Source organism: Felis catus, chromosome D3 (genome assembly GCF_018350175.1).
Source record: "Felis catus isolate Fca126 chromosome D3, F.catus_Fca126_mat1.0, whole genome shotgun sequence".
In the NCBI taxonomy this organism is placed as follows: Eukaryota; Metazoa; Chordata; class Mammalia; order Carnivora; family Felidae; genus Felis; species Felis catus.
In genome coordinates, this window is record NC_058379.1 from 58356470 (window position 1) to 58383203 (window position 26734).

Sequence of the window (26734 nt, forward strand, 5' to 3'; positions counted from 1 at the left end):
GGTGGAACCCTGGGCCTGTGATTTCTCTAAAGGTTCCAGGGGAGGATCCTTCCTTTCTTCCTCGCTTCCTGTGGAGTCTTGTAGCCACATCATTCCAGCCTCTGCCTCCACGGTCACATGGCATTCTGCCTGTCCTGTGTCTCTGTGTTCAAATTTCTTCCTTTTTCTGAGGCCACTAGTCTTATTGGATTTAAGGCCTGCCCTCATCCAATATGGCCTCAGCTTCACTTGATTGCATCTGCAAAGACTATTTCCAAATTAGGTCACAGTTCCAGGTGGACATGAAACCTAGAGGGACACTATTTAACCCCTATAGGCACCAAGGGCTTTTGTGTGATCACTGTCCCTCCTCCCCTATGAGGGAAGGAATAGACTGTCATGCTGAGGTGCCGGTGACTCCCAGATGAGCTGCCTGGCAGGGGCTGGCGGTTGAAAATCCATGGTTTCCTTAAGAAGTTCTCTGACAGGCTAGAGGGCACCTATGGACCCCCCCCCCCGAAATGGTTAACACCATTTCATATCTATATTTCTCCTAAGGAAAGAGTGCATAGATTCCAGCAGATTCTCAAAGGGGCCCAGGACCCCAAAGGATTCTTATCTCATTACCATGTTAAACATGTGAGGCCAGGGAGGGAGGATCACAGGAACTAATCAACCAACCAAGCGACCAACCAACCAAGAGCTCCCAAATACACAATTTTACAATGTTTCCAGAATGTTCCAATACTCTGTATCTCAAAACCGGTGTGGGTGCTGAGATTTCAGAAAGGAAGCTGTTGGAATCTCTGTACTATCACTGTGGCAAGGCTGGGGGAGGTGCAGGCACAGGGGCTCCCAAGATCCTGCATCTGGAGTACAAATGTCTTTGGATTTTGAATGTATTATCCAGCAGCTCATCCTCCAGATTGGCTACGGGGCATGAGTAAATTTAAAAGTCAGCTGCTATGGGGGCGCCTGGGTGGCTGTCGGTTGTGTCCAACTCTTGGTTTCGGCTCAGGTCATGATCTCACAGTTTTGTGAGTTTGAGTCCCACATTGGGCTCTGCATTGATAGTGCACAGCCTCCTTTGGAGTCTCTCTCTCCCTCTTTCTCTGCCCCTCTCCCCACTCTCAAAAATAAATAAGCTTAAAAAAAAAAAAGTCAGCTGCTATGACTTACCCCTCCCCACCAAGTCCTTGATAAAAATGTTCAGCAAGAAGCCACAAGGACAAAGGCCTCCTTCCCTGCCCAATTAGCTGTGCGTTACCTTCACCACTCGCCCCTATTAGGTGACATGATGCCAGGTCAGGCCCTGCAGGACCCACCTGTCAGAACAGGCACCCAGCCCCTGACCCATCTCACTCTGGCGAACCATCATGGTTCCTAAGTCATCATCACTTTCCCTCAAGGGCTCTTGAGCCACCAGTTTGATGAATTTATTCTAGAAGTTTGCCAGAGGTAGTCTTCAAGATTGACAAGTTTCCAATGTTTGGAATCCAGTACCTTGACCTTTTAATAACTTGGACCTTCAGGGCACCTGGGTGGCTCAGTCAGTTAAGTGTCCGACTCTCGATCTTGGCTCAGGTCATGATCTTATGGTTTGTGAGTTCAAGCCCCATGTTGGGCTCTTTGCTGACAGCACGGAGCCTGCTTGGAATTCTCTCTCCTTCTCTCTCTGCCCCTACCCAACTTGTGTTCTCTCTTTCTCTCTCAAAACAAATAAATAAACTTAAAAAAATTGTTTTTAATTAAAAAAATAAAAACTTGGACTTCATTCATTTCCAGGCTTTATGATGCCTCTGAATGTGACCCCCAGCAGCTCCAAGAGCCCATGTGCCTATTCTTTATGCCCTCCCAGGGCCACAGCTCAGAGATTCAATCTAATTATGGGGCTAGGTTGGATCTCTTTGCCTTGTTTGGACGTTCATTGTCTTTTTACAATGTTTCTCTACATTTCCTATCCTGAAGGCCAGTCTCTTTGCTGGAGAACACAGGTGCAATGCAGAAGTTAAACTCTGTTTTCGCTCAGACACCAGTTTACGGTTTGCTTCCCACACAGGTGTAACTGGTGAGTCTTAGGCAGGCAGGCATCCACCCCAGCCTGGTTGGTGTTCGTCTTTCTGGGCCATGTGGGGTGACAGGGGTCATTTGTCTATCTCTGGGGCTCTGGCTCAAAGCAGGGGGGAGGCAATTCCTCATATTGTGCTGTGCTGTACCTTCCTCATTTGCCATGCTATGAAAACTCCTGCCCCTAATGTCTGTCCCAGATGTTACCTCAGCCCATCCCAATCTCCACCCTGGAGGCGCTGACTGAGGAGGGCTGCAAAGGGCCTGCTTTCTTCCTACCATTCTCCTCACGGAGGTCATCCTGTGGTCACCGGTTCCCAAGGCATGTCTGATGCCTAAGAAGCCCAGATGTGCAAGCTTTCAAGAAGGAGCTTGAATCTGGTTTGGGACGGAGTGGTTAAGAAGTTGCAGAAGATTTGGGGGATAAATGAAAGGTACTCCCTGAATTCAATGCCAAGGGCCCCACACAGGGTTGTGGAGAAGCTACACACATTGGCATGGGCCAGAGACTACTGCATAGAGAGGACCTGGAACACGCAAGGGGTAGGGGTACTCTCCTGGAGGTGCCAGGAAAGGACTGTGTCTATTTTTGGAGTTCCTGCAATGTACCAGTCATCAGAAATGATAGTTTGATGTTCGTTTTACAGATGAGGAAACTGAGGTACATAAAGTCACATTGAGAAGCTCACCCACAGTTGCACAGCTAGGAATTAGGAAGGGGTGGAATTGGATCGGTATACAATTTGTACCCCACCTCTACTGGCAGTGCCTGGGTGGGCCCGGGAGTCCTCAACATCCAGCACTGGATGGACACACATCTGTCACTCTCTTCCCAGGGTTGGTGCCTGCTAATGTTGGGGTGTGGGAGAGGAGCCGGGCTGGGGGTCAGGGCCCATGTTCGAGCCTGGCTCGTTACCAGTGAGCTGTATAACCTGTGCGCACTGTGTCACTTCTTGGGTCTTGGCCTTCTCTCGGACGTGCAGGGGTGTGGCATCGCTGTGGACCACCTGCTTAGGGAGGAGCCCTTGGGGGAGCTCTGGAGGTCTCTTCTGGATGCTCGGGACCCCGCCATGCCCTGTCTCTTTCCTCCCTGCTGTCCCTTTCTTTTTCCTGTCTCCTACAAGACCCCACATTCCAGTCACTTGGCATATCCATGGACATACCTACCTCTCAGCTGTGCCCTTTAGTCATCTTTTTTGTTTGTTTTTAACCTATTGGGTATCATGTAATTTATTGTCCAAACTGGGACCCTTGGGAGGTTGAAAGGGGGCACTATTAATAATTCATCCAGGACAGGGATGAGTGACTCTGTCGGTTAAGCGATGGATTCTTGGTTTCAGCTCAGGTTATGATCTTACAATTGGTGAGATTGAGCCCCACGTCAGGCTCCACGCTGACAGAGCGAGGAGCCTGCTTCTGCTTCTCTCTCTCCCTCTCTCTCTGACACCCCCCTGCTCATGCTTGCTCTCTCTCAAAATAAATAAATAAACTTTAAAAAAAATTTTAAAAATAATTCATCCACAACCATTGGCAACTCTGGACCTGTCCTGGCACATTGGAATTTATGGGCAACCTAGTTTCATGCTGCCTTCCTCCCATGCTGATCTTTGTGCTCCCTCCCTGTGTAACACCCCTCCTTTGAGGCCCTCCCTGGCTGCCCCAGTTTACACCAATGCCCCACCCAGGGGGCAGCCCATGGCTCCGGCCCCACTCACGGTCCAACATCACCCCCAGCCTAGGGCCAAATCTGAAAGCAGAATCCTTGCTCTGGCCTTTTCCCGTAGACCCATGGGCGGGATGAGAAACACCAGACTGAAACCAGACTCTGTTAAAGCTCTGACCTGGACCAGAGATCACTTAGGGCAACATCAACAGCCAGGGTGAGAGAAGAGGGTAACAGGGGGAGGCAAAAACCAGATGGTGGGGGAAGGGAGGCCACTGGAGAGGCACCTGGAAGGGGAAGATGATTATAAACTACTCTCCCCACCCCACCTCTGGCCCATTGTGTTCACAGAGCAGATCATCTGTGAGGTGTGACACGTGGGTGAGGGCACTGGGAGGCTCCTACCCACCGCCTGCCAAGGGGTCTTCAATCCCACCATTGGAATCTTCTCTTGAGGTGAGCACTGCGGTCTGCAGAATTCACTTTTAAAATGCAAAATCACTTTCTCCCTGGAGTCAACCTCTAACACTTCAACACGAATTCCTTTATCAGATCACATTCCCCCTGCCTGCAGCTGCCTCAGAGCACTTGATGACAGGATGGGGGGGACCATTTTCCCCAAAAGACAGAGCATCCTCTTAGGCAGCTGACCCCTCCTACTTCTGTCTGGGCCACAACCATCCTTCTTAGGTCTCCTTTTTTTAAAGATAAAATTTATCAACAGTGAAATGTATACATCTTGGGTGTGTAATTTAGTAAGTTTTGAGAAATACGAACGTGCATGTACCCCACACCCCTACCAAGGTATAGAACATTTCTATCTCCCCAGAAGGTTCCCTCATGACCATTTCCAGGAAGCATCCCAATCTCCTCAAAGGCACCCAGTGTTCTGACTTTTGTCACCACAGTTGGTTTTGCCTGTTCTAGAACTTCATACAGAATGTACTTATTTGTGTCTGGCTTCTTTGACTCAGCATAATGTCTGTGAGGTTCATCACAGACCACCCAAGGGTGCCTGGGCCACCCAAGCGCCTTCTGGTCCATCAATTCACCAGCCGTTCAGCAGGGCCTGTTGGGTGTTAGGCAGGGATGCTGCCACTAACGGTATGTAGTTCTACTGCTAACTGCCCTCCTTTTGTGGGAGCTGGGAAGGCGGCCTGGCCGACATTGGGCTCACAAAGGATCTGCTAACCTCAGCTCCACAGATGAGCTAAAGATTAGAGGTGTCCTCTGGAGTGGGGGAGACCCAGGAAGGAAGGTGGGGTCTGAACCACAGGACCTCAAAGGGACTATGGCTGAGCTTTGGAGTCTAGGAGCATCTTAAAGGAGTGTAGAAAATGGCCCAAGGATGTGCAAACGTTCCCTCTTCCGACGACCATGTTTTTTCTCACCACGAAACCCACTGTCCTGGTCCAAGCCATGTCCATCTCTCTTTGGTCACTGCAATAACCTCCCAAGTGTCCCTTGCCTCTCCCTCGTCCTCTATAGTCTGTCTCTACACAGCAGCCAGCTGGAATAGAGTATGTCCTTCCTCGGCTCAAAGCCCCCAGTGGCTTCCTGTTTCACTCTGCATAAAACCCAAAGCCTTTAAATTGGCTTACAAGGTCCTACACAGGGTCCGAACTCACCCTTTCCCTCGACTACTTCTCTCTCTTCCCTCATCCATCTTGGGCCACGGGGGGCCCTGTCCTGACCTTGAACACTGGCTGACAAGCTGAAGCCCTTGCTTTTGATTGCGGTTTTTGCTTACTACCTCCCCCGTCCCCTAATTTTATAAGTCCTGGGAGGGTAGAGATCGCCCAGTACTTAGCACAAGGCCTGGCTGTTAACTTTCTGTGGAACAACTGACTGATGAAAAGGCTTCCTTCAGTTTCCCAAGGGGGTCTATCATCCAGAAAGGTTAAGAACCTCTAGGCAGGACCAGGGCAGGCAGAGGAAGTCTGGGATGAGGCCCCCACACAGTCACAGGGCCACGGCAGAGCCCTGAGCAAGAGGGCGTGGGTAGTCTTGACCAGATGGACCAGTGGAGGGGCAGTGGAGAAGGGGAGGTCCTGAAGCAGCCAAGTGGACCAAGATTTCCTTCAGGCAAAACATCTGGGTCTCTTACATGCACTTGTTGCAAAGACTTGCTGTTTCTATGCCACTTCACTGTGCCTGTCCCTCAGGAGTGAGGAGGGGAGAGGGAAAGTGAATGGCCAGGCCTGGCACCTCTGGGCTGGATAGCTCACAGGACTGAGGGTCCCAGGGGCCCAGCATGGGACCCAGAGATCAGGCGGCACTGCCACAGAAAGGGAGTCTCAGGGAACACTTGGAATCCTCCCCCTCTGAGGGTGGGGTTCAGGGGGACGAGGAGGAGCATGGGGGAGGGTGAAAGTTAAAGGGTCCAAGGCAGAGACCCCAGAGCGAGGAGTGAAGGAGGGGAGGGGCTTCCGAGGCCAGGGCTGGTGCCTTCCTGCTCCTAGCTCCCCACCCACTCCCCTGTGTCACTCACTTAACGTTTGCAGTTAAGTATTTACAGATATGTTCCCATGGCAACCGAGGCTTCAAAGTTACTCTCACAATTCTGTTTTCTCAAATGTGTTTCTCTGGTTGATTGCACAGAGTTTTCTGGAAGCTGGCCAGGCCTAGTGAGTCGCGTTTCCAGGCCTGCGCTTCCCTGCCTTTGACTCTCCCTTTCCAGATTCCTCGTGGGCCTGTGCAGCTCCCCTCCGAAGCACACCCTACTGTGGCCCATCCTCTCCCAGCTGCTGTCAGGCTGTCCCAGGGCCTGGAACCCAGACCCCACTCCCCTCCACCACCTGGAGCCTCCAGTTTTCTGGATCCTCTGAAAGCTCCCTGGTCACCAGGAATCCCTCCCCAGCTTCCCCAGCCCACAAGGAAGACCTGAACCCAGGGCTCCCTCTGTTCCTTGAGGTTCCTTGAAGGTGGGACCTGCCCCCTCTCCTCTGACCCCTAAGCATCTGGCCCAGGGCCTGGTATATGTAACTCCTGCTGTTGCAGACATTCACTGACTGTACCCCACACCCCACCACTTTGGATCCTGCACCCCACTACTTTCCTAGCGCTGTCCCTGTGGGTGCCTGTCCTGTGCACTCCCCCATTCATTTCCCGACAGCCTGCTCTGGGTCAGGCACCTGCAAGGTGCCACAAACCAAACAGAGTCCCTGCCTGCGTGGGGCTCACCTTTAAGTGGGGAGGAGAGGAGGAGAAATAGAAGAGATCAGGTAGCGGTCTGTGCCAGGAATATAACAAGACACGGTGTCACATGGGAGACCTGGGGCTGCGGTTAGTTGGCAAATCAGGACAGGCCTGGGTGAGAGGGACACAGAAGCTGAGACCTGATGAGCAGTGGTATAAGGGAGAGGCGCTGGCAGAGTGAGAAGCTGGTGCCACGGGGGAGCAGGGGTGTCTGAGGACGAGATCGAGAGAGAGGGTGGCCGCGGTAGAGTCATGGGAACGGCAGGGCCCGCGCAGGTGAGGGTCTTGGACTCCTATCTGAGAGAGAAGATGGGAAGCCTCTGGGGAGTTTATGTGGTGAAGAGATGGGCTCTGATGGGGCCACCATGTGGAGGATGGGCTGTGGGGACACAGGTGGAGGCACGGAAATGGAAAGGATGCGGGCGGTAGGTCCTCAGAGAGAGAAGGAGGCTCAGAAGGGACAGGGGATGGAGACAAATTGCCCTGGTGAGGGTGAGGGCCGCTGCAGGAGCTCCCGCAGCTCCCCGTGTCCTCACCCAATCGTGTCCCTGCCGGAGTCCTCGTCTCTCTTCCACCATAGCTGACGTGCAAGAAATAGAGATGGGCGTGGTTCCCCTGCCACCGTAGGTGCTCGCTGATGGCTTGTGGCCCTGCGTTCTGCACCCCTGCACTGAGAGCTTGTGGCCCTGCGTCCCACACCGCATCCACCACAGCATTTCCAGAGGGCAGGGCCTGTAACCTCCCATAGCCCCCAGGCGTGGCTCCGGTCCCAGCAGTAAAGTGTGTGGGGTAAGTGCTCTTGGAGGAGGAAGCCCGGGACAGCCCCGAGGACACTTCTCCCTCCAGCTCATTGCACTGGGGGCTCATGCAAGGCAGCAGGTGGGAGCAAATGGTTTCTCCCAACTCAGCCTTGCCTGGGCCGCACCTCCCCAGGTGGGGGCTCTCCTGCTCCATGTCGCCCCTTCTCCCACTCCATGAGCCCCGGGAGCCCCTCCAGGGAAATACTGGGAACCCAGCCCAGGCTGAGCCATCCCTCAGTCCGACCCCGCTAGGAGGGAGAAGGCGCTGACTCTGCTAATGGTTCACTGAGTGGCTGTGTCTCTATTATAAATGATTGAAGTCACGGGCATTTAATTGATGTTATAAATATGATATTTGTGACACAGTATGGAAAACGATGCACTCTCTCGTTCCTATACATCACGGAGCGCGTATGTTCCCCTGGCAAGGCATGCTTCCACCTTCCACCTTCTCCCTGCTCTGCTGCCCTTGCCACCACTGTCCAGGCTGCCTGCCTGCTCTGGGCCCGTGCAGGCAGAGGAAGAGGTATGACACTGATGTGGGAAGGTGGGCCTGCCCTGGTTCCCCCACCTGGGTCTGGCTCTGGGGAGGATCCGCAGGAAGATGTGTGGGCTGGGGCTACTCTCTGACCTTTAGGGAACTTGTGGCCTTACTGAAGAGCAAGCTGCACACACTCGCACAAAAAGGATTGTGCAGAGGGTGGGAGAGGTCAGGGAGGGCTGATGCAAGCAAGGGAGGCTTTCTACAGGAGGGAGGCTTTGAGCTTTGAGCTGGGTTTGTGGCTGGGCAGGATTGGGAGAATGAATGAAGAGAGAAGGGGCTTACAGCCAAGACTTCAGAGTCACGCACATCTGGGTTCCAATCCAATTATTATTATTATTGTGTGATCATAAGCAAATCATTTAGTTCTTTTGAACCTCAAGTGCCTCATTTGTAAAATGGGGGTGTGTTCTTATCAATACACGTAGAACCATCACCTCCTTTATTCTGGACAGCATTCTTCTCTTAAGATGACCATACTGCAAGGTGAGTCACATTAGACCTCTTCATGCTTCAATGCCTGAGAAACTCCATGTCTACCCTACACTCATGATGGAGGGGATGAACAGCTGGGGCCGGATTGAGGGAAACTCTTGAAAGTCAGTCAGAGAGGACAGAAAATAGGGAAATATTCTAGATTCTTCAATTTGGGGAGAGTATCAAGTTGGTTTGAGGAATGCCAATCTGGTGGAGGCTTGTGAGGAGCCGGAGGAGGAGAGGCCAAGCCGGGATGGTGGCTCATGTCCTGCCCTGCCCCATGCTGCTCTTTGCTCTGTCCCTGTGGCAACTCACTCTCTGCAGGAAGCTCGTCACTTCAGACCAGTCTCCTGCCCACCTGACACCATCCACCCTTCTCAGAACCCTGTCAGGCAGCAGGTGTTCCAACAACTGGACTTGGGCTCAAAATCCCCACAAGCCCCCTCTTCTGAGCCCAGGGTGCCTTATCACCGCTCTCCCTCCACATGCCCCGAGCTCCTTTATATGAGGTCCTTTATATGCACGGCCCCAAGGTCATGCCCTAAGCCTCCATCAAGGACTTCTCAGCATTGAGGGATCCTAGTTTCCATGGCAGAGGACAGGGGTCATTCAAAACTATGGACAATCTAAAAACTCAGGTGATCTACAGAACTGGACGGCGCCCACATCATTTTGGTTTTGCTTTGGAATGTATGTTGTCTTTCACAGTAAACAAGTTGGATGCTATGGGAATCGGGTCATTTAAGGAAAAGTCCTAAGAATACACTGGAGGAACTGTCTGATGCCCACTGGGCCCCTCTTCCTGGTGGAGATGGACAGAGTGACCACCTAATGCGCCTATCACATCAGAGCCCCCTCCTCTGCCCCGTGCTTCTACCCTCTTCTGCTGCTGCCAGTGGAGAGGGGGAGAATGGAGCTCCTGTCAGCATCTACGGGACTTGAGTCTTTCCAAAACCCGCTCCATGTAAGGTGCCAGAAGGCCTCCCCCTGCCTCCATCTCCTGCCTGCCCCCATCACATGGCCTGTAGAGGCCCCTTCTGACGTGGGGACAAGTGGTACCAAGGGCAGACTGCCATGAGATCACCTATGAGGGAGGACACTAGACAGTGACCACATCAGAAGGTGCTGAGTGACACTGGATGGCACAGGACTCCCAGCCCAGCTTTCCTGGAGGAGGTGAGGGGGAGGGAGGGACAGGACTAGTAAGGACAGAGCATGGGGACGTGCCAGGTGGGAGGCACAGCAGTTTCCCAGGGGCTGGGGGATGGAGAACGGGTGGGCTGAAGCAGTGTGTGGTGTGTCCCACAGGTCAGGCCCGCCTGTGTGAGCCTGTGGGGAAGGCATTCCTCTACCACCTTTGCTTCTGGTCCATCTTCCTCCCAGATGGCTGCTGTCACTGAGCGGTCAAAGCAGCAAGGGGCACAGGCTGCCTGTGGGACAGGGCGCACCAGTCAGGTCAGAGCAAACAGGCATGAAACGGAAGTATGGGAGAGCAGAGTGTGGAGGGGTCTCCATCCTGCAGAAATTGGGAGTCCCTGGAGGGCACTTAGCAGGCAGGGGACTAAACATTGCATGGCATGGGTCATCATCAGCCAGGAGAATAAGGAGAAGCAAGGCTGAGGGAGAGCCGTCGGCCCAGGGCTCTCAGAGCATCTTCTGGCTCTTACTCAAGCGCCCTGGGATAAGTGAGAGTGTCACAGAAGGGCCAAGTGGTCTAGCTGTGCTCTCCCACCAGCCTCCCCAGGCTCCTTGCAAGGTGTGGCCTGAGCCAGCTCAGTTTCTCCGTAGCAGGGGGAGATTAACATTTGAAATCCATTCAGGGGGAGGGCTCCTTCCTCCACTCCCCACCCCTCACTCCCCCCAAAAATGAAAACAGTCATTGAAATTGAAAAATGGTGCTCAGTGAAGGGTTTAAAGACATTTTGAATTTAAAATATATTTTAAAGGTCATTTTCAGCAGTAATTATGTTATAATGGTGGGGCTCTTGGCAAAGGCAGAGTCCCACAGTAATATTAGGCCAAATGGGAAGTGGTAAGAGCCTCCGTGTCCTAGAGCCCTCAGAAGGGGGTGGGAGAAGGGAGAAGAGGCCCAGGACAGCCTCCCTTTAGAGCCAATGGCAGGGTCACTACTGGGTCTGCAGGAACAGGGAACTACACAGTTCATTTGGTCCTGGTGCAGAAGGGTCCTCCAAGAGTGGAGTACCACATCTGGCCACTCAGGTTCACCAGGACCCTCCCCCAGGGCAGAGACTGGGGGGTCTGGCCTCCTGCCGGGCGGGACACCCTACCTTCTTGCCTCCCACCCCCACCCCTTACAAAGGCACATCCTTCCCTTCTGCTTCCAGACACTCACTCTGGCTCCTCCTAGTCACAGGCTCCCTAGCTCTCCTGGGGCCAACTCCCCCGGTGGGGGGGAGGCTCAAAAGAATTAGGCTCTCCTGGCTCAGAGCCTCCGGGCGGCCTGCCAGCCCTGTACCCACAGCTTCCTGAGCTGGGGGCACAGCTAGCAAGGAGCTTGCCTCTCTGTCCTTCTTGACCATGATTGTGGTCTACATTATTTTTTTCTTGAACAGACTGAAGATATGACTACATTGGCTACTTATTTAAACCTCAGTGTTTTCTATCCTATATCCCCAGTGAACAAACCCTCCCACCCTTTGACCCACTTTTCTCTTTTCAGCAAGTGCACCCATTCTTTGCAGGAAGTGTCACCCACACAGATGAACAAGCTTGTAGAAGTAACGCACAGTATGAGCACCTGCTGTTAATCATTCTAGAAGGGCTGGCTGTGAGTTAGATGCTGGCCAGGCCCCAGGAGGTTCTATTAGAAGGCAGACTGGCAATCTGTGGGGAGATAAAACAGAGGACAGAGGACAGCGGGGAAGGGGTGTGTCTGGGCATGTAGAAAGAGCCAGATCCCTGCCTTGGAGGTAACCTGGGAGGGCTTCACGCAGGAGGTGTGTGGAGCATGAGCACAAAGCAACAAAGGAATGAGGAGCCAGGAACAGGCAAATAAAGAAAGAAACGGAGAACGTGGTTTCTCCCACGCTGGGAGCACTGACAGCCCAACTGGGGAGAGTGAGTTTGCTCCCCAGGCTCCTGACAGGTCCCCAAAGGCAGGAGAGCTCCGGCCATGCGATCAGGGGTGCAGAAACAGGGTCCATGGTCAGTGTTCTCTGTGCATCGCCCCACTTCCAGCCGCTCTGTCCCTGTGGGTTTCCTTTGGGGGATGCTGGGGGAGGAGCAACCAATCTGGCTGTGGGCCCCCCTTTTCCGCCCCTGACACGGACAGCAGGATGGTGGGCGCGAGGATGCGTAGAAGCATCAGGCTGCGCGGGTGGGTGCTGGATGAACCGCAGCGGGAGCAGGAGGGGGTTGGTGGTCCCCAGTTCCTGGGTACGACCCAGCGGGGTGCCCGAGGAGGGGGGTGGTGGGGTTGTAGCCAGGACTGGAGCCCTGGAGGCAGCCAGAGGATGGAGGGAGGAAGGAGGCGGGGAAGAGGCAAAATATAAAAATATCTGGGAGAAGCGCAGCGTCGGGCTACAGTGTTATTGAACTAAAGCATCTTATAAAACTCAAGCCATTAATAACAGGCTGCCGCCACGTCGGGGTAATTTATTCAAATTGCGGGTCCGGGATGGAGGAGCAGATGTTTCAGAGCTGCTAGTGTCACGGAATGAGTTCCAAGGGAGGGGAGGGGGTGCCCGCTTCGCATTCTTGCGGGGGGAAGGGGAGAGGACCTTCTCGGAGCTTAGCCAAAGTCCCTGCATTCCAGAAGGAGGTGGAGGCCTCAGCCCAGGCTTCCACAGGGAGGAGGAGCCCGTAGGGTGGAGGACAATTCATTTAGTTCAACAAGTGCCAGGATGGAAAACCAGACGGTGAGGACCAGCGGGCAGGTAGGTCCCTCTTCCTAGGATGTCGCTCCTCCCATCCTATCCAACTGAAATGCCACTTCCTACTCAAAGTCATCCATGGTTTTTCCAGACACAGAGCTTGGTGCTCGGAATCAGAAGGGCCTGAGTTTCTTTGCAGATGCACCTACCAGCTAGTGACCCCAGTAAGTTAAGCTCTGGGTCTCAGTGCTTCATCTATACAATGGAGTAATATACCTCAGACACTGAGTGGGGAGAAGTGACCCAGTGCAAGGACTTGGCCCATGCAGGGGGTGGCTGAGGTCAGTTGGGCTCCTGTACTACACCTTATGGCCCTCACTTGTGGTGAACTTAGTGCTTTGATTCAAGGTCTTTTCCTGCTTCCTAATGGCTTCATTGGTTTCACCTGCATCCCAGCCAGACTGTAAGCCGCCTGAGGCTGAAAGTCAGTCATGCTGGCTTACCCATGATGTATGGGATGTGTAGAGCACACAAGGCCTGTGGCTCCTTTCTCTGATGGGGAAGGGACAGTAAAGCTTGCAGAGGCCTCCCTTTGGATTCCTGTTACCTCAGCACAGTCCCCTGGGTCTTGGCCAAACCTGGGTTGGGTCCTAGAGAGGGCTCAGGGCCTTGACGTCTGGCCACAGTTTCCAGTACAGAGATCATGGAGCGCCAGTTGGCCCCTGGGTTCCTGCCAAGATCTCGGAAAGCGAACCTCTAAAGATGAAAATCGGCCCCGCTGTCTGATTTTACCTTTTTGGCAAAGCAAGTATCTCCCCCATGAAGCTGATTCTGGTTTTAATTCGCTCCCCTCCTGTGGGTGTCTAATGCTGGGGCTGAGGGGCACTGCTCAGCTGATGTCTTCATACTGTGAATCTGAATCCCGATGGGGGCAGGAAACACAGAAGGGCCCTATAAATTGTAGGTGCCCTGACTCACTATTTAAAATGGTTGAGAAGATATTTTCTCCTCCTTCCTCTCTATTGCAGATGTGGCTGCCTGCTTATTAAGGGGGTGTGAGGTGGGGCTCCACCCGGTGAGGGATGCTCCATTATGCCCCCCTGGGATGCCTTTGGTTCCATGCCCCTCGCTGACATCAGCGGCCCCTGATGGCGTGTTGCAGTGAGCAACAAGGGTGGGTACAAGGGTGACACTCTGGAAACGTCCCAATTGGAGGCAGACACGTCTCTTCTCACAGGCCCAGCCCTGATGGTGCCACCATAACGTGATGAGAGGAGAACGAGGAGCCCTTCTGTCCCCCACACAGCCCTGACCTGAAATGACACTACCAGAATGCTACTCTGTGAGACCAAGGTTGCTGAGGCAAATCTACCCTTGGCAGGCCCGCATCAGCACATTTATCAGATGCCCAGGGCTCAGGGACCAGGCAGAGGGGCCACCTTTGCCACCTCTGTCTCCTGGCCTGGGGACTGCCCTGGACACGGTGGGGGGACTGGCTGCCAGAAACATGGGACAAGACTATGGGGGGCACCAGTACCCCAACCCAGGAGAGGTGAGGGCAGGTGGAAGGGGTTTGGTGGCAGAAGACAGCTTGTTTCTCCCACTCCCACCCTGGCCTTTCCCCAAAACGCTCCCTACCCACCTGGCCGGGGTGGGGGTGGGGGGGCGTCAGGGCAGCCACTGGCCCCATGCCTCTGCTCCCTACAAACGAGACCTGCTCAAAGCTCAAGGTTCATTTCAAATGAAGGAGAAAGCTCAGCCCCACACTCGCGGGGCAATCAGCGCACTCCGTGATGAATGGAGCCTGTGTCACTCAGTGAAAATGAATATTTCTTTGCGATAATGGCCAGATGGTAGCAACTCTCCGATCCAAATTAAAACATGCATGATAAATGCCAGGAAAACAGAGGAAGACAAAACCCCAACCTGGAGTGAATTCTCTCTATAAATCTTCCCCCTGCGCCCCCTCCCCCACCACCATGGAGGCCCTGCTAATAGCCATTAAATTATTAAGATGCGCTGCAAGGAGAATGCCAATGTCAGTGGCACCCGCCCCACTGCCCACCTTGGCCCCCTGCCTGTGGGCCTGACTCTGGAGGGGCTGCGGGGGTGGGGAGACCCAAGAGGGGGCTGCTTTTAGGCCAGCAGAGAGTCAGCATGGTGGAGAAGATTCTTCTTAGAGACATGAGTGTGAGCCTGGCCTCGCGGTGCCAGTGCCGAGGGCAGCCTGCCGGAGGCTGGTGCCCAGCCAGACTCTGTGGACAGCCAGACACACCTGCCCCCAAAGAAGACACCATCTCCGCGGAGAGATGAGAAACTAACATCCGCTGCCTGACGCTATGCCTCAGGCAGAGGGCCGGAAAGGGGCTCTGAGCCAGGAAGACCAGTGAGGAACAGCTGGAAGAAGGAAGCCAGCAGGATGGACCCTGATGAGGGCTCTGACCACGTGGAGCTGGGCAGCTGAGAAGGGTCAGAGAGGACCATCCAAGAGCGGGTGTGTGTCTGAAAGTGGATGTGTACTTGGAGGTCTAAAGGCATCAGGTATTGGGCAGGGCAGGGACAGCTTTGGGGCTTAGGTGTCATGGTGACAATAGGGCTCTTGAACTTACAGTTTAACTCCCATTGCCCCTTGCCCATCCCCTCACCCCCGGCACATGCATCCATCTGTCCTTGGTCTCCTTGACACCCTGTCCAGTGTTCTGTGTGGGTGGCCAGTCTTCCCAGGTCCAGCTCCCATCAATCACCAACCTCTTCCAGATTCCCTATCATCTTCCAGAAAACCCCCAATTCTTTAGCAGGGCATTCCTTGAAACCCTCCCCTCAGGCCAACTGGTTTCCTCCTTTTTCCTGGATAGGCTCTAGGCCATGGGGCCTCCATTCCTTGTCAGCCTTAATCCTGTGCAACAGAGAGCCTCCTCCAGAAAGCCTGCCCTGACTGCTCTGCCTTGCCCAGCTCTCACCTCTGCCAGCTAAGGCTCACTGTCTTCACTGCTCATCTGGTGCCCGTGAGGCCATCAACTGATCTCCCCACCAGACTGAGAGCTTCTCTAGGGCCTGTAGCTCAGCAAAGCCTTGAAGGTGTCTTCCTGGGACCCCGTCACATCTGTCTTTCATGGTCAGCTCTCCAGGGGCAGAGACCATCTCTTCTCAGCAATTGGCCATTTATGTCCAGCCTTAGACCTCTTAAGACAGTTGGGACAGTTACCCAGTGTTGTGATGCGACATCGTGATGGGGGGATCATGGGTCTATCAAAAACAAAACCTGCACTGGCTGGTCCTTGCTGAAGTCAGCTTCCACCAAGCCTTTCTCCTCACCAGGCCCAGACAGACAAGGCCCTGAGTGCCCAGCTGGGCTCTCCTCTGCCGGGCAGTTATGGAGTTTCTCCACCTGCCCTTCTCAGCTGAGCCTCCAGGCTCGACGTGCCACAGACAGGCTCATGTTCCTTCTGACTAGGCTTGCACCCAGGTCAGACCCGCCCTAAGTCCCCCCAGAGGGCCTCGGTGAGGGGAGTGAAATGCTGGAGAGCCCATCCTAAAGGCTGTGGTCCCTCCTCACCCTCTGTGCATCTGATGGGTGGCACTGACACAGGGAGAGCTTGCTGTGGGTGCCAGCACCCCAGCACAGACCCGCGAGAAGGCAGCAAGTCATAGAGGCCGGCCAGGAAAGGCTGAGGTATAAAGGCTGGTTACTGCCTGCGTGGATACCTACCTCTCCTCTCTGAGCCCTCATTTTCCCCTCCATAAAGTGGAGGTGCTGCGTGCCTGGTTCCCATGTGTGCTGAGCTGGGCTGGGTCGGGAAGGAGCGACCTCTCTCCCAGAAGGCAGAGCACGTCTGATCAGGAAGACCGAGCAGACTCATAACACAGAGAAACGACACTCTGGGACAGGTCTGGTGAACTCGGACTGAAGGGTGAGAAGGGACAGGATCCTGTCTCTGACTCGGACACTGTGTGCACGAGCATAAATGTTCATGCCCTGGAATGTGAGGAGCAAGGAGACCCACAATGTGCCAAATCTGATTCTTCCAGAAAGTGGACACTCCTGTCCAGCCAAACCAGTTCTTCTATTTTATTTTTAAACTCTATCTTTTTAAAAATTTTTAAAATTAATCTCTATGCCCCACATGGGGCTTGAACTCCTGACACCAAGATCAAGAGTCCTATGCTCTACCGACTGAGCCAGTCAGGCACTGCTAGTTGTTATATTATTTTTAAAAGATCTCAGATGCCACATATTTGCCTTGCTTGTCTTGGTTTTCATTTCTTTGCCTGTGACACTTCACCCTAGATGCTACCTCTTGGTAAACCTGTTATCCCAATAATCACCTGCTCCAGGAAGCCTTCCTTGTCTCGCCCCAGTGTGGTAATCCACATGCTCAGTGCCGCTCAGGCCCTATGCAGTATGATTTTTATTTGCACTTTGTTAATCACACCTGTCAAAGGTCTTTACCACCCCCCGCCCCAACTGTCACCTCCTCTCATTCCCCATGGACCGGACCCTAAGAATAGAATAATTGCAGCTATTGTCATCAGGGAAGATTCCACAGTTTGCCAACTGCACCCCACCTATGGCAGATCCAAGGGGGTGTCCTCATCCCCTCTACAAAAGGCGGTCGCGAGGCATCACTGTGGGAAGGGCAGGACATGTGGAGTCAGAGTACCCGGGTATGGTGCCCGGGACTGTGCTGCTGGTCTCCCTGCTCTGGCTCCCGTCCCACAGCTGGTGGAACATCCCTGCCCCAGAGCTTTAGATGGCGTCCCTGGGCCGAAATGCATTTAAAGCACCTTGGAATCAGTGCTCCCATATCTCATCCTCCCCCGAAGGAGGACCCCTCATTCTGGCCTCTCGGCATCTTCCAAACCTGCCTTGGCTCAGGTTATTTTCCCATCTGGAAGTTTTGCCCTTCCTTGCTCAAATCCCCTCGCCTCTGAAGGCCAAGCAGGCGTTACTGGTTCTGATCTCTCTGATCCATGCTACCTCTCCCTGCCCCATCCCACTCTTGTGTTGTTAAGGCTGCCCGAGTGTGCCAGGGGCCAGGTAGGCACTGGATACATCTCGGCCATGCCAGGGCTGACTCAGTGCAGTGCTGAGGACCGCCTGGCCCAGGAAGGGCTGCTTGTAACATTCTCTCTCTCTCATCTTGCCCATCTCCTGCAGAAGTAGGGGTCTTCCTCCCGTATGCCCACACAGTGCCTGCCACAGGAGGCCACGGGAGTGGAAACTGGGTGGGAGACAGAGGCCCACGGTCCCCTCTCTCTGTCATTCCATTCCGATTCCTGTCATCAGCCCCTTCAGCCTGGGCACACATGCGGCAGCTTCTAAATATCATCCAGGAGCCCATTTGCAATGATTAATATCCCATTTCCTCTGAAACAATCCTTTGCTAAATTAGCCGGGGCCAGAGGGAATTTGGCGAGGAGCCGCGAGTCTCAACTTAACTTGCCGAATGGATTAAAAAAAACCCTCGAAAACAAAATGCAGATCAATCAACACCCCTTTCCCCAGCTGAAAATCTAAAGTCCATTGAAACTCAGCAGGTTTGCAGTTAATTATAATTTCACACCTATGGCAGGAGTTACTGAGGTATTTATAATGCGTGCCCGCCCGCTGGAGCCTTTGTGGGGGCCTCACTAGGGACCCTTCTCACCAGCCACCTCCTTCCCCAAGCAGAAAGACCTGTCTTCCCCGAAGCTGCTGTTTGGGTTCAGTTGTATAAACTAGAGAAGCTTCCTGGAGTTTTAAAATTTCTTTCTTTTTAAGGGGCTTGGGAAAGAAAGGAGTCGAAGATTCTTAAGGAACAGGAATTATGAAGAATAAAATCCCGGGTCAGGGAGACCTTGCATGATGATCTAGGGAACCTAACAGTTGCAAATGCTTTACCAAAAATCGGAAGGATGGTGGTCAGACACGTGGTAGAACTTCCTGCCCATAAAGAATCCAAGCCCTTGGTGGGCCACTTGGCTTGGCTCTGAGGTGTCTAATCCTTTAGCCCTTCCCAAAGGCACATCACAGGGTCAGGCAGGGCGACAGTGACCCCTACCCAGGCTGCTCCCTAAACACTGTCTGGGCCCTGCTGTCTTATGTCTGACTCAAACTTCCTGAGCTGAAAGCTGCAATGGCTTTTCTTCAAGATCAGTCCAAAATAAATCAAGAATTCAGGTACATGAAAGATCAACCGGGACCTTGGCTTTGGGGCTGGGGTTTAAGGGAAATCATTACAATCCATAGCTTGAGACATTCTGGTGGGGATGGGGAAACAGGGTTTCTGAGCTCCGGAGAAGGAGGCCCAAATGGACTGTGGAGTTGCTTTTCTTCTTGATAGTTTTTAAAAACAGGAGGGGCAGGGTGAGAGGCAGACTCATGGGGGAGGGTGGACATATGGCTCCAGGGGCCTCTCCAGGCCTCAGGGTTCCCTGTCCAACAGGGAAGTTAGCCATTCCCCAGCCAAAGGTTCACCACCACCCCTTGCCCATCTCTGGGCCCAGACATGGCTGTGGGAAGGGAGGAGGAGGATGTCACTGTCCCCATGAGCTAAGGGGTCTGTAGAGTCTGGTGGGGGGGGGGGTTGCAGAAGAAGGAAATGCACTCCCCCAACACATACACAATCACACACAGGCATCACGGGCCCACAATGGAGTACACACGCTGCCCAGCTTTCGGGCCTTCTGTGGGGAGACACAGCCCCTTCTATGGGGCCTGGTGAGGGTAGAGCCTTTTCTGCTCTGAGGTACAGATCGCTTTTCTTTTAGAAGTCTGCTTTGGGGCAGCAGTCGCCGGACCCCTTCTCAGCCCAGGATTGCACCCCCTGGGCTGGGCTGGGGTCAGCTTTGCTCATTCTGGGGTCTTTCAGGCAGGGTACAAACCCAGAGCCCCAAAGTAGAGGTCAGAACGTGCTTGACCCGGGGGAGGCTCTGATGCCTCAAAGGGGAGAGACGGGGACAGAGGTGGAAAGGCTCAGCCTGTGGGACTTGACTGTCCTAGTGACGCTGTTTTTTGGCTTCAGGCTCTGCCCACCCTACCCCACCCCTAGGGGAGCCTCACCCAGGAGGTCCCCACAGGGAGTTCACACTGGTCTTCAAGCCTTTCCTCACACTTTCCCCCTCTCCCCTGCTGCACTGCATCTCCAGGGGGAGGCTGTCTAGAGTAATCGGTTTCTTTTTTTAAACCTTGTTTCCTACTGTCTTGGTATAATTTCAGATTAATCTTCATTGTACTGTGCCCCCCCCCCCCCCGCCACGGCCCTTTAGCTTTATGTTTTTGTGTACTCCATCCGTGTGGGCCGAGGGTTCCTAACAGAATCCTGAGGGATTTCTGTCTACCCAGAAGCTTTTGTCAGTGAGACAGTTGTTGGCATCTAAGATGAGAAAATTGAAACTTCTATTGAATTTTCATACGGCGGGACCAGCCTGCACATCTATTTCCTCTAAACGCTCGCTAAATTGCCTACCTAGAGTATGGGACTGAATAGCTAGAAAAGTCTGGAAGTGAGGCACCCAGCCTGGGGAGGTTGACAGTGTGGCCATGGGTCTCCTGGGGCCCCGGGACCTGGCAACAGCAGGGAGCTGCCCATGCCCCTCAGCTGGTCTCCCTGGCCTCCCTTAGCACGTTGTCTGCGTCTGTTTAGAAATAAAATAATGCTCGGAGGAGAAATGAGGGACTTAATAGGATTTAAAAAGCCGCAGGAACCGATGGGGCTACAGATGGTGGAAGGGCTGGGGGGACTGAATCAGCCACGGTTTTCTGGTGGGGAACGTGGCCTCGGGGAGGGCCTCAGAGCCGCGTTCACATGCATTGTGTCCAACCTCATTAGCCAGCCCGGCGGGACTCCACTGCCACATGAGTGCCGGCCACAGTGAGGGGGGCATAGCGGCCCCAAAGATGCCATTAAATGAACGGGGGAGCAGTGATGGGCTGCAGGACTGGCTGACTGACTGGCCCGCACCTGCCTCGGGAACTGAGTGCACACGGAATGACTCCCAGGCTGTCACACCTGCCCCCAGCCCTCCTGTGCCCTCCTAGTCCTGCCAGGCTTCCCCCCAACCCTCCCCTCCACGACTGATACAGGAGGGAAAGAGGGGGCTGGGGAGGGAAGCACGCGTGTGTGGGCCCCCAGTTCTGGAAAAGCAGAGGGAGGAAAGGGAACCTGCTGTGGAGACCTTCAACCCAGGCAATTCTGAAAGACTTGCGGGGCAGGGTGGGGGGGTACCTAAAAGAAGCTACTTCACCCTCTAGAAGCTTCCATAGGTGCTCCCTAGATGGTGGCTTACTGCAAGTACCCCTCCAGGGCTGGAGCTCAGGGCCACCCCCCTCAGTCTGTCCCGAGCCTCCCCCAGGCCCTGCAGCCAGTGGGGGACAATAGGACTTTGTACAGGGAGCTCAGTCGTCCTGACCACATCCACCCTCCGCCATCATCAGGCCTCCGTCAGGCTCCCTGCTTGGATTCAGTCACAGCTGCCCCTGTGGCCCCTCTTCTCTGAGCCTCCTCAGGCCTTCCTGGACAGGGAGGGGACTTGGAAGCCCCTCAGCAGTCCCCATCATGAGCTGTGACCTCTCTCCCCCAGCTGGGGCTTCACATGTTCCAGCCAAAGCCTGAGTCCTCTGGAGTGTGTGTGTGTGTGTGTGTGTGTGTGTGTATGTGGTCTCCAGTTCCAGGCCCTGCAGAGGGGTGAGGGCCGTGGTGGCAGGCCTTAGAACACAGTTTTCAGCCTTGCTCACTTTTCCCTCTGGAGGGACTCCCCAGTGCCACACCTACCCCTTCCGAGGGGTGGGCGGCCCCTTGGCAACCCCAATACCTTCTTTCCTGGGACTTCCTCCCAAGCCATCTTGACTCCTAACTTCTCCGGCTCATCAGCCCCCCATGTTGTTGTTTTTTTCTGTCATTTCATGTTGAGATAAAATCAAGTGGCCCCAGTCTTTGCTTCACCCCCAGCCACTCTGTTCCCAGTGGGGACGTTTATTTTCCATGCGTGTGGGTCTGTGTGGGTGCCTTTGTCAGTGTGGGCATATGGCATGTCAGGGCGGGGCAGGGGTGCAGCATGTGTGACTGTCTCCCGGAATTCTTCCAAACACAGCACGGATAAGGCCCACAGTAACTGAAACTTCTGACCCGTCGATGGTTGCTGAGAAAACGTAGGGGTGGTTTCTGGTGACGGTGTGTGTCTGGCAGTGGTGGGGTGGGGTGGGATCAGGCCAATATCGGCTACACTTAATCCAGACTTCAGCCACTTCTTCCCTCTTGGGCCCTTTGAGGGAGGTGGGCACACTCCCCAGCCCCAGCCTTCTCCAGTCCAGCCCAGGGGGACCCCCAACAGGTTTTCTGACCAAGGCCAGGGTGCTCAGAGCCTGACTGACTCAAAGGGGTGCCCATACCTGGCTACAGGAGCCTCATTTGTCTGGGGCAGGGGGCTGTCCTGTCTTCTGGCCTTGGTGCTCCCCTGGGCTGGGACCAGGGAGGATGGGGAGGAGGTTAGAGCTACAGGGCAGCACATTGTGGGTGCTAATCCAGATACTGAGAGTGAAACCCAGTGGCTGAAGGGCCCCTGCAGCCGTGAGACCCAATTCAGATGCTGACCATGAACCAGCTCACTGGGCAGATACACCTGCCTGCCGGGAGGCAGAGGAACTCAAGTGCATGCCTTAGGGAGGGTCACTGCCTCTGAGATGACCAGGACAGGTGGGGGGCTCCCAGGTTCCTCTCTGTCCCTAGTCTGCCTCATTCCTCCGGTTCATGAATTGGTTTGCTGATTTGAGGGTGACTCAATTTAAGTATAACTTGCTCCAGAGAGCTCTGTGGGGTTAACTGGAATCTCCTTGCAGAGAAATGGCTCCTGGGGAGGCTCTTTCTCTTTGGGTTTTCCTTCCCTGCCTAACTGGAGCCCTGGCTCTTGGTGGCAATAGCAGGGGCCAACACCTCTCTCCCTGCACAGGGGCATTATGGCTACGATGCCTTCTCTCTGCCTGGTGCCCCCACCAGGATCAGGGTTCCCTGCTTCTCATGGAGACAAGTCCAACCCCTTGGTCTTGTGTTCAGGGCTCCATTTTCACTTTGTGCCCTCACTTATTCCCACCAAGTCTATACCTTTCAGTCCAATTCCCTCCAGGAAGCCCTCCCTGCCTGCTCCAGGCCACAGTGAGCTCTCTTCTTTGACCCCCTCCAGCTGTGGTCTCGCATGTCTCATGGGGTGGTCCAGGAGATCCTTATTCAGCCTGGCTCTGCCTCTCTCACCTGAGACCCTGCTCTTCCCTCAGCCGCCTTTCACACCCTTCTCTGCTCCCATTTCTTTCATCTTTTTTAACATTCACCTCTTCCCCATCCTCTTCCCACCAGAAAAAGTATTTAATGGATATTAAATTATTTTAAACTGACTTTTTTTTTTTTTTGTTAAATAGCTTGGTGATAGTGCTGACTCAGGATCATCTCACTGTTTAATATTGAATATGCAATTAATAGATAGATGTTTAGGTTTGGCTCTTTTTCCCCCCTTTCCACCGCAGGAAGAATAAAAGAGCTGATTAATCTGGTTTGGGGCAAGTGTCAGCGGCAGGAGATATATGGCAGAAAGGAGATGAGGTTAGCAACTTGGAGTCAGAGAGCTATTGCCTCCAAGGCAAGTGAAGGAGAAAGGGTTTGCATTGGAGCTCAGCGCGGCCTCGCCGGGCACGGCGTCTTCTGACACCCCACTCCGGTTCTGGAGAAAACCGGCCGGACTCTGAGCTGTCTGCTCTGCACGCGAGGGGCCCCCTACGCCCCCTCAGGGGCCTCCCTCTGTGGGGCCTTGTTCATGCCACCCTGACTTCTTCTCCAGGGGTGGAAACTCCCCTCCTTCAAGGCCAGCTCAGGTGCCATCTGCTCAAGGTCTCTGGCGTCCCCCACTTACTTCGGGGCCCCTTCTCTGGGACTGCAGGTGCCACTTACTGCTCGAGCTACCTTCCTATACACCAGGGTTTCTCCCCACCAGGGAGAGGGGCTCTTCACTACATCCTGGCCCTGCTGCACGAACAGGGTATTACAGGTGAGTCACTGCATGACGGGGTGACCCGGGGCCTGGGGCCTGCTGGGCCTGCTTCCCGGAGACAGTCTCTAGGAGAGGCCCCTGGTTCCACCATGTGCCACCAAGGAGAAGTCCTATGTGAGATGGGACAGTACCCTTACCACCAGGGTAAGGATGCCTAGGACTGGGTATTTGAGGAGCCTCTGTGTGTGCAGAAAACCAAAGTAACTGGACTGCCAGGAAAGGGGCAGGAGCAAATAGCACAAACCAGGTGGGCTTTGCTTACCTGGGCCCTTAACCCCTGAGCCATTTTTACCTCTCAACTGACCCACCTCCACTCTCGGGGCTCTCAGAAGACCACAGGGAGGTGTGTCAGTGCCCTGGGCCAGGGGACCCCTCGGGGCAGCACAAAGACACCAGCTGGGCTCTAGGAGGTAGGGGTGGGATTTGAGGCCCAATTCAGACACAGAGGCCTTACAGCCAGGTCAGGGTCCCGTGAGGGCCCAGAGGGCAGCAGCCTGAGCTGGAAGGACCACAGGTCCCAGGGGCAGGCAGGACCTGTGGCCACACTACAGTTCTCTCAGGATGAGGATCTTGACTCTGAATTTGCGAGTATCTTTTGCCTATTTTACCTTTTTCCCTTAATTTCCTAAACACTTTTTGTAGGGAGGTAGGACAGAGGAGAGAGAAATTCCTCACTGCCTAAGTTGAGAGGAATGTGCCCTGTCCCGGCACAGAACCCAGGGGGAAGGCGCTTGGCAGAGGGAGCGAGAAGCGTGGCCTGGTGGAGCCTTTGTGTGCAGTGGAGGGGACAGAACCTCCCTGGGGAATGGAGCTCTATGCTTGTGGGGTGCGGCTGTATCCTCCTATTCTGTCCCTTTCCAGACATCTCCCTGTCTGCCTGGAACTGTCTCCAGAATCTTGACCTCAGTGGTCCCAAGCCCCCATGGCGGCCCTTCTCAGATTTGCCCAGTGTGGTCTAAACCTTCCCAGGGCAGGGCTACAATCCACTTCCTCTCGTCCAGCCTGGCACCCTTTCAACTTTTCAGGCTCCATCATAGGGGGCTTTCCTGGGTGACATGGAGGTGGGCACACCCTTTGGATTTCCTAAAGGAGGGAGAAGAGTACCCGAGGACCTGCTACTTGTTTACTTACAGGAAGGAAGGAACCCCATCTGCAGACCCCAATCACCTCCCCACTTTCCTTCACTCTCTCCCCACACCAGTCACCCAGAGCTCCATAGCCCTGTCCCAATTCCCAGCCATGAGATCCCTAGGGCTCGGGGGCGGGGGGGGGGGGGGGCGGTGGCAGGAAGTCACTGCATCACTGCATCAAGGAGAGGGAGGAAGGGTCGGGTCGGGGGAGGGGGGCAGAGACAAGTGAGCCCTCACGTGAAGGGGGCTGGCGCAGGCAGCTACTACCTCCTCGGCTCTCGCTGTCCGCTGGCTTCACCTGGATCGGCCGGTTCATCTGCAACAGAGCACAAGGGACAGTGTCAGAGCAGGCCTGGGGTGAGGGGGCATACACCCACACCCAAAGGTAACTGGTGTTCATAGGTACACAGGTGCAAGGACCACACCCACCAACACATACACCCACACCACTGCTCCCCAATGCAGCTGCACGCGGGCAGCAAAGCCCCACCCATCTCCCCTTTCCTATGCAGTCCCCAGGGCTCCATTGTCTCGGGAAGGCTTCTCTGGACTGGACACTCTGTGATGTCCCCCTCCCAGCTTTGAACAGCTCTTGCTAGCCTGTGACATCGGAACCTGAGGTGTCCTCACAGCGCATCTCTGGCCAGAGATTATGATCTTGCTGGAGACAGCTGGCTTTGCCGAAACAAGCTGCTCTCTGGCTACCCCGAGCCGTCTCCCAAATGTGGGCTGTGGGTGCCAGGGGTCCCTGAGGCTCTGGGCCACCCAGCTCCCGGCTGAAGCCGAACTCAAGTGTGCGGCTAGGGCTATCCCCTTGGGGGGGGGGTGTGTGGGGTGGGCACAGCTACCCATCTCCCGTGGTATTTAGGGGGCCAGGAGGACAACAGGACACCGCCTGTTCCCCCCCCCCCAACGCCTCCCTGAGCCGGGCTCTCTCACGGGGATCCGCTTCAGTGCTCCGTTCAGGCCACTAGGGGTCTCTGAACTCCAAGCATCGGCGGCTACGGCGCCTGTCTTTAATCCTCGCCGCTGCTGGAGGCCACGGGGTGGGCTCTCCAGCCCAGAGGCCCCAAGATATTTCAGACAATAAAAACGGAAGGAATCACGCAAATGGAATCCTACTTTATGTCTTTTCCAGTGCTTTCGCCTGTCAAGTACCTCCCTTATCCCTTACTGCATTTTTATTTCGCGTACAAACAAACCCCGACAGGCAGACAGGGCAGGGACTAATACCCCCACTTCATGGATGGAGAAGCTGAGGCAGGGCCGCCCCCACGGCAAGATGAGCCCAGGAACCCGAGCTGCCAGGGCTGTGTCTAGGCTTCCAATCCTGCACCAGGTGACTTTGTGTTGCCAGTTCCCCTCCTGTGTGTGTGTGCGGAGGCCGGACTAGCCAGTCACAAGCTTCCTCGGGCCTTCTGGTCTAGGATTCGAAGTGAGTTGTGGCTGCGTCAAGACAAGTGGGTGGGGGAGCGTGGGTGCCTGTGACTCAGCAAGGTGAAGACAAGGCCAGCGGAAGGGCAGAGCCACCACGAGGAAGGACAGAGAGGCAGGAGGCAGGGCATGGAGCAGAGGAAATGAGACACAGGTGGCCTGCGGGGGGCCAGACAGGACTCTGGGGGCCAGTCCACCGAGAGGGGGTCAGGATGTCATTGTTTGCCACAAGGTCCCCACTTGGCACGCCTTCTGGAGTTGAGAGGAAAAAAGGTGCTCAGTACGTAAGCCCTGCCAGCAGAGGAAATTGTATGTTATAGAAAGCTCCAATCACAGGGAGAAGGAAGAGAGACATAATGAAGATCCCGGTTTCATTTAGGGGGTCCTGGGGCCCCATTAAACAGCCTCCTTTGCAATTCTTGAGCAAAGGGCGCAGAAACCCCAGCAGGCTTCTGGCTATTGGGGAAGGGCTCCAGGAGGGGGCCAGGGGACTCCTTGTGTCCCATCCGGTGCCTTCTGGGACTCAGGATCCAACCCTTTTCTAGAAATGTCCCTCCTTCCTGGAATAGCCCTAAAGTAAACAAGATAAATTAAAT

At 54.6% G+C, this 26734-nt stretch overlaps 1 protein-coding gene across 50 annotated transcripts in view; it reads right to left on the minus strand.

Moving 5' to 3' along the window:
- CELF4 (CUGBP Elav-like family member 4) overlaps positions 1–26734 on the minus strand; it is a 297686-nt gene that overhangs the window by 48839 nt on the left and 222113 nt on the right. For 26 of the 50 annotated variants that reach the window (XM_023241935.2, XM_023241921.2, XM_023241933.2 and 23 more), the window contains exon 3: positions 24942–25020. In XM_023241935.2, coding sequence (XP_023097703.1) covers positions 24942–25020 — 79 coding nt within the window. The remainder of the gene's footprint in view (positions 1–24941; positions 25021–26734) is intronic. The other 24 variants (XM_023241927.2, XM_023241943.2, XM_023241946.2 and 21 more) reach the window with 1 other exon arrangement.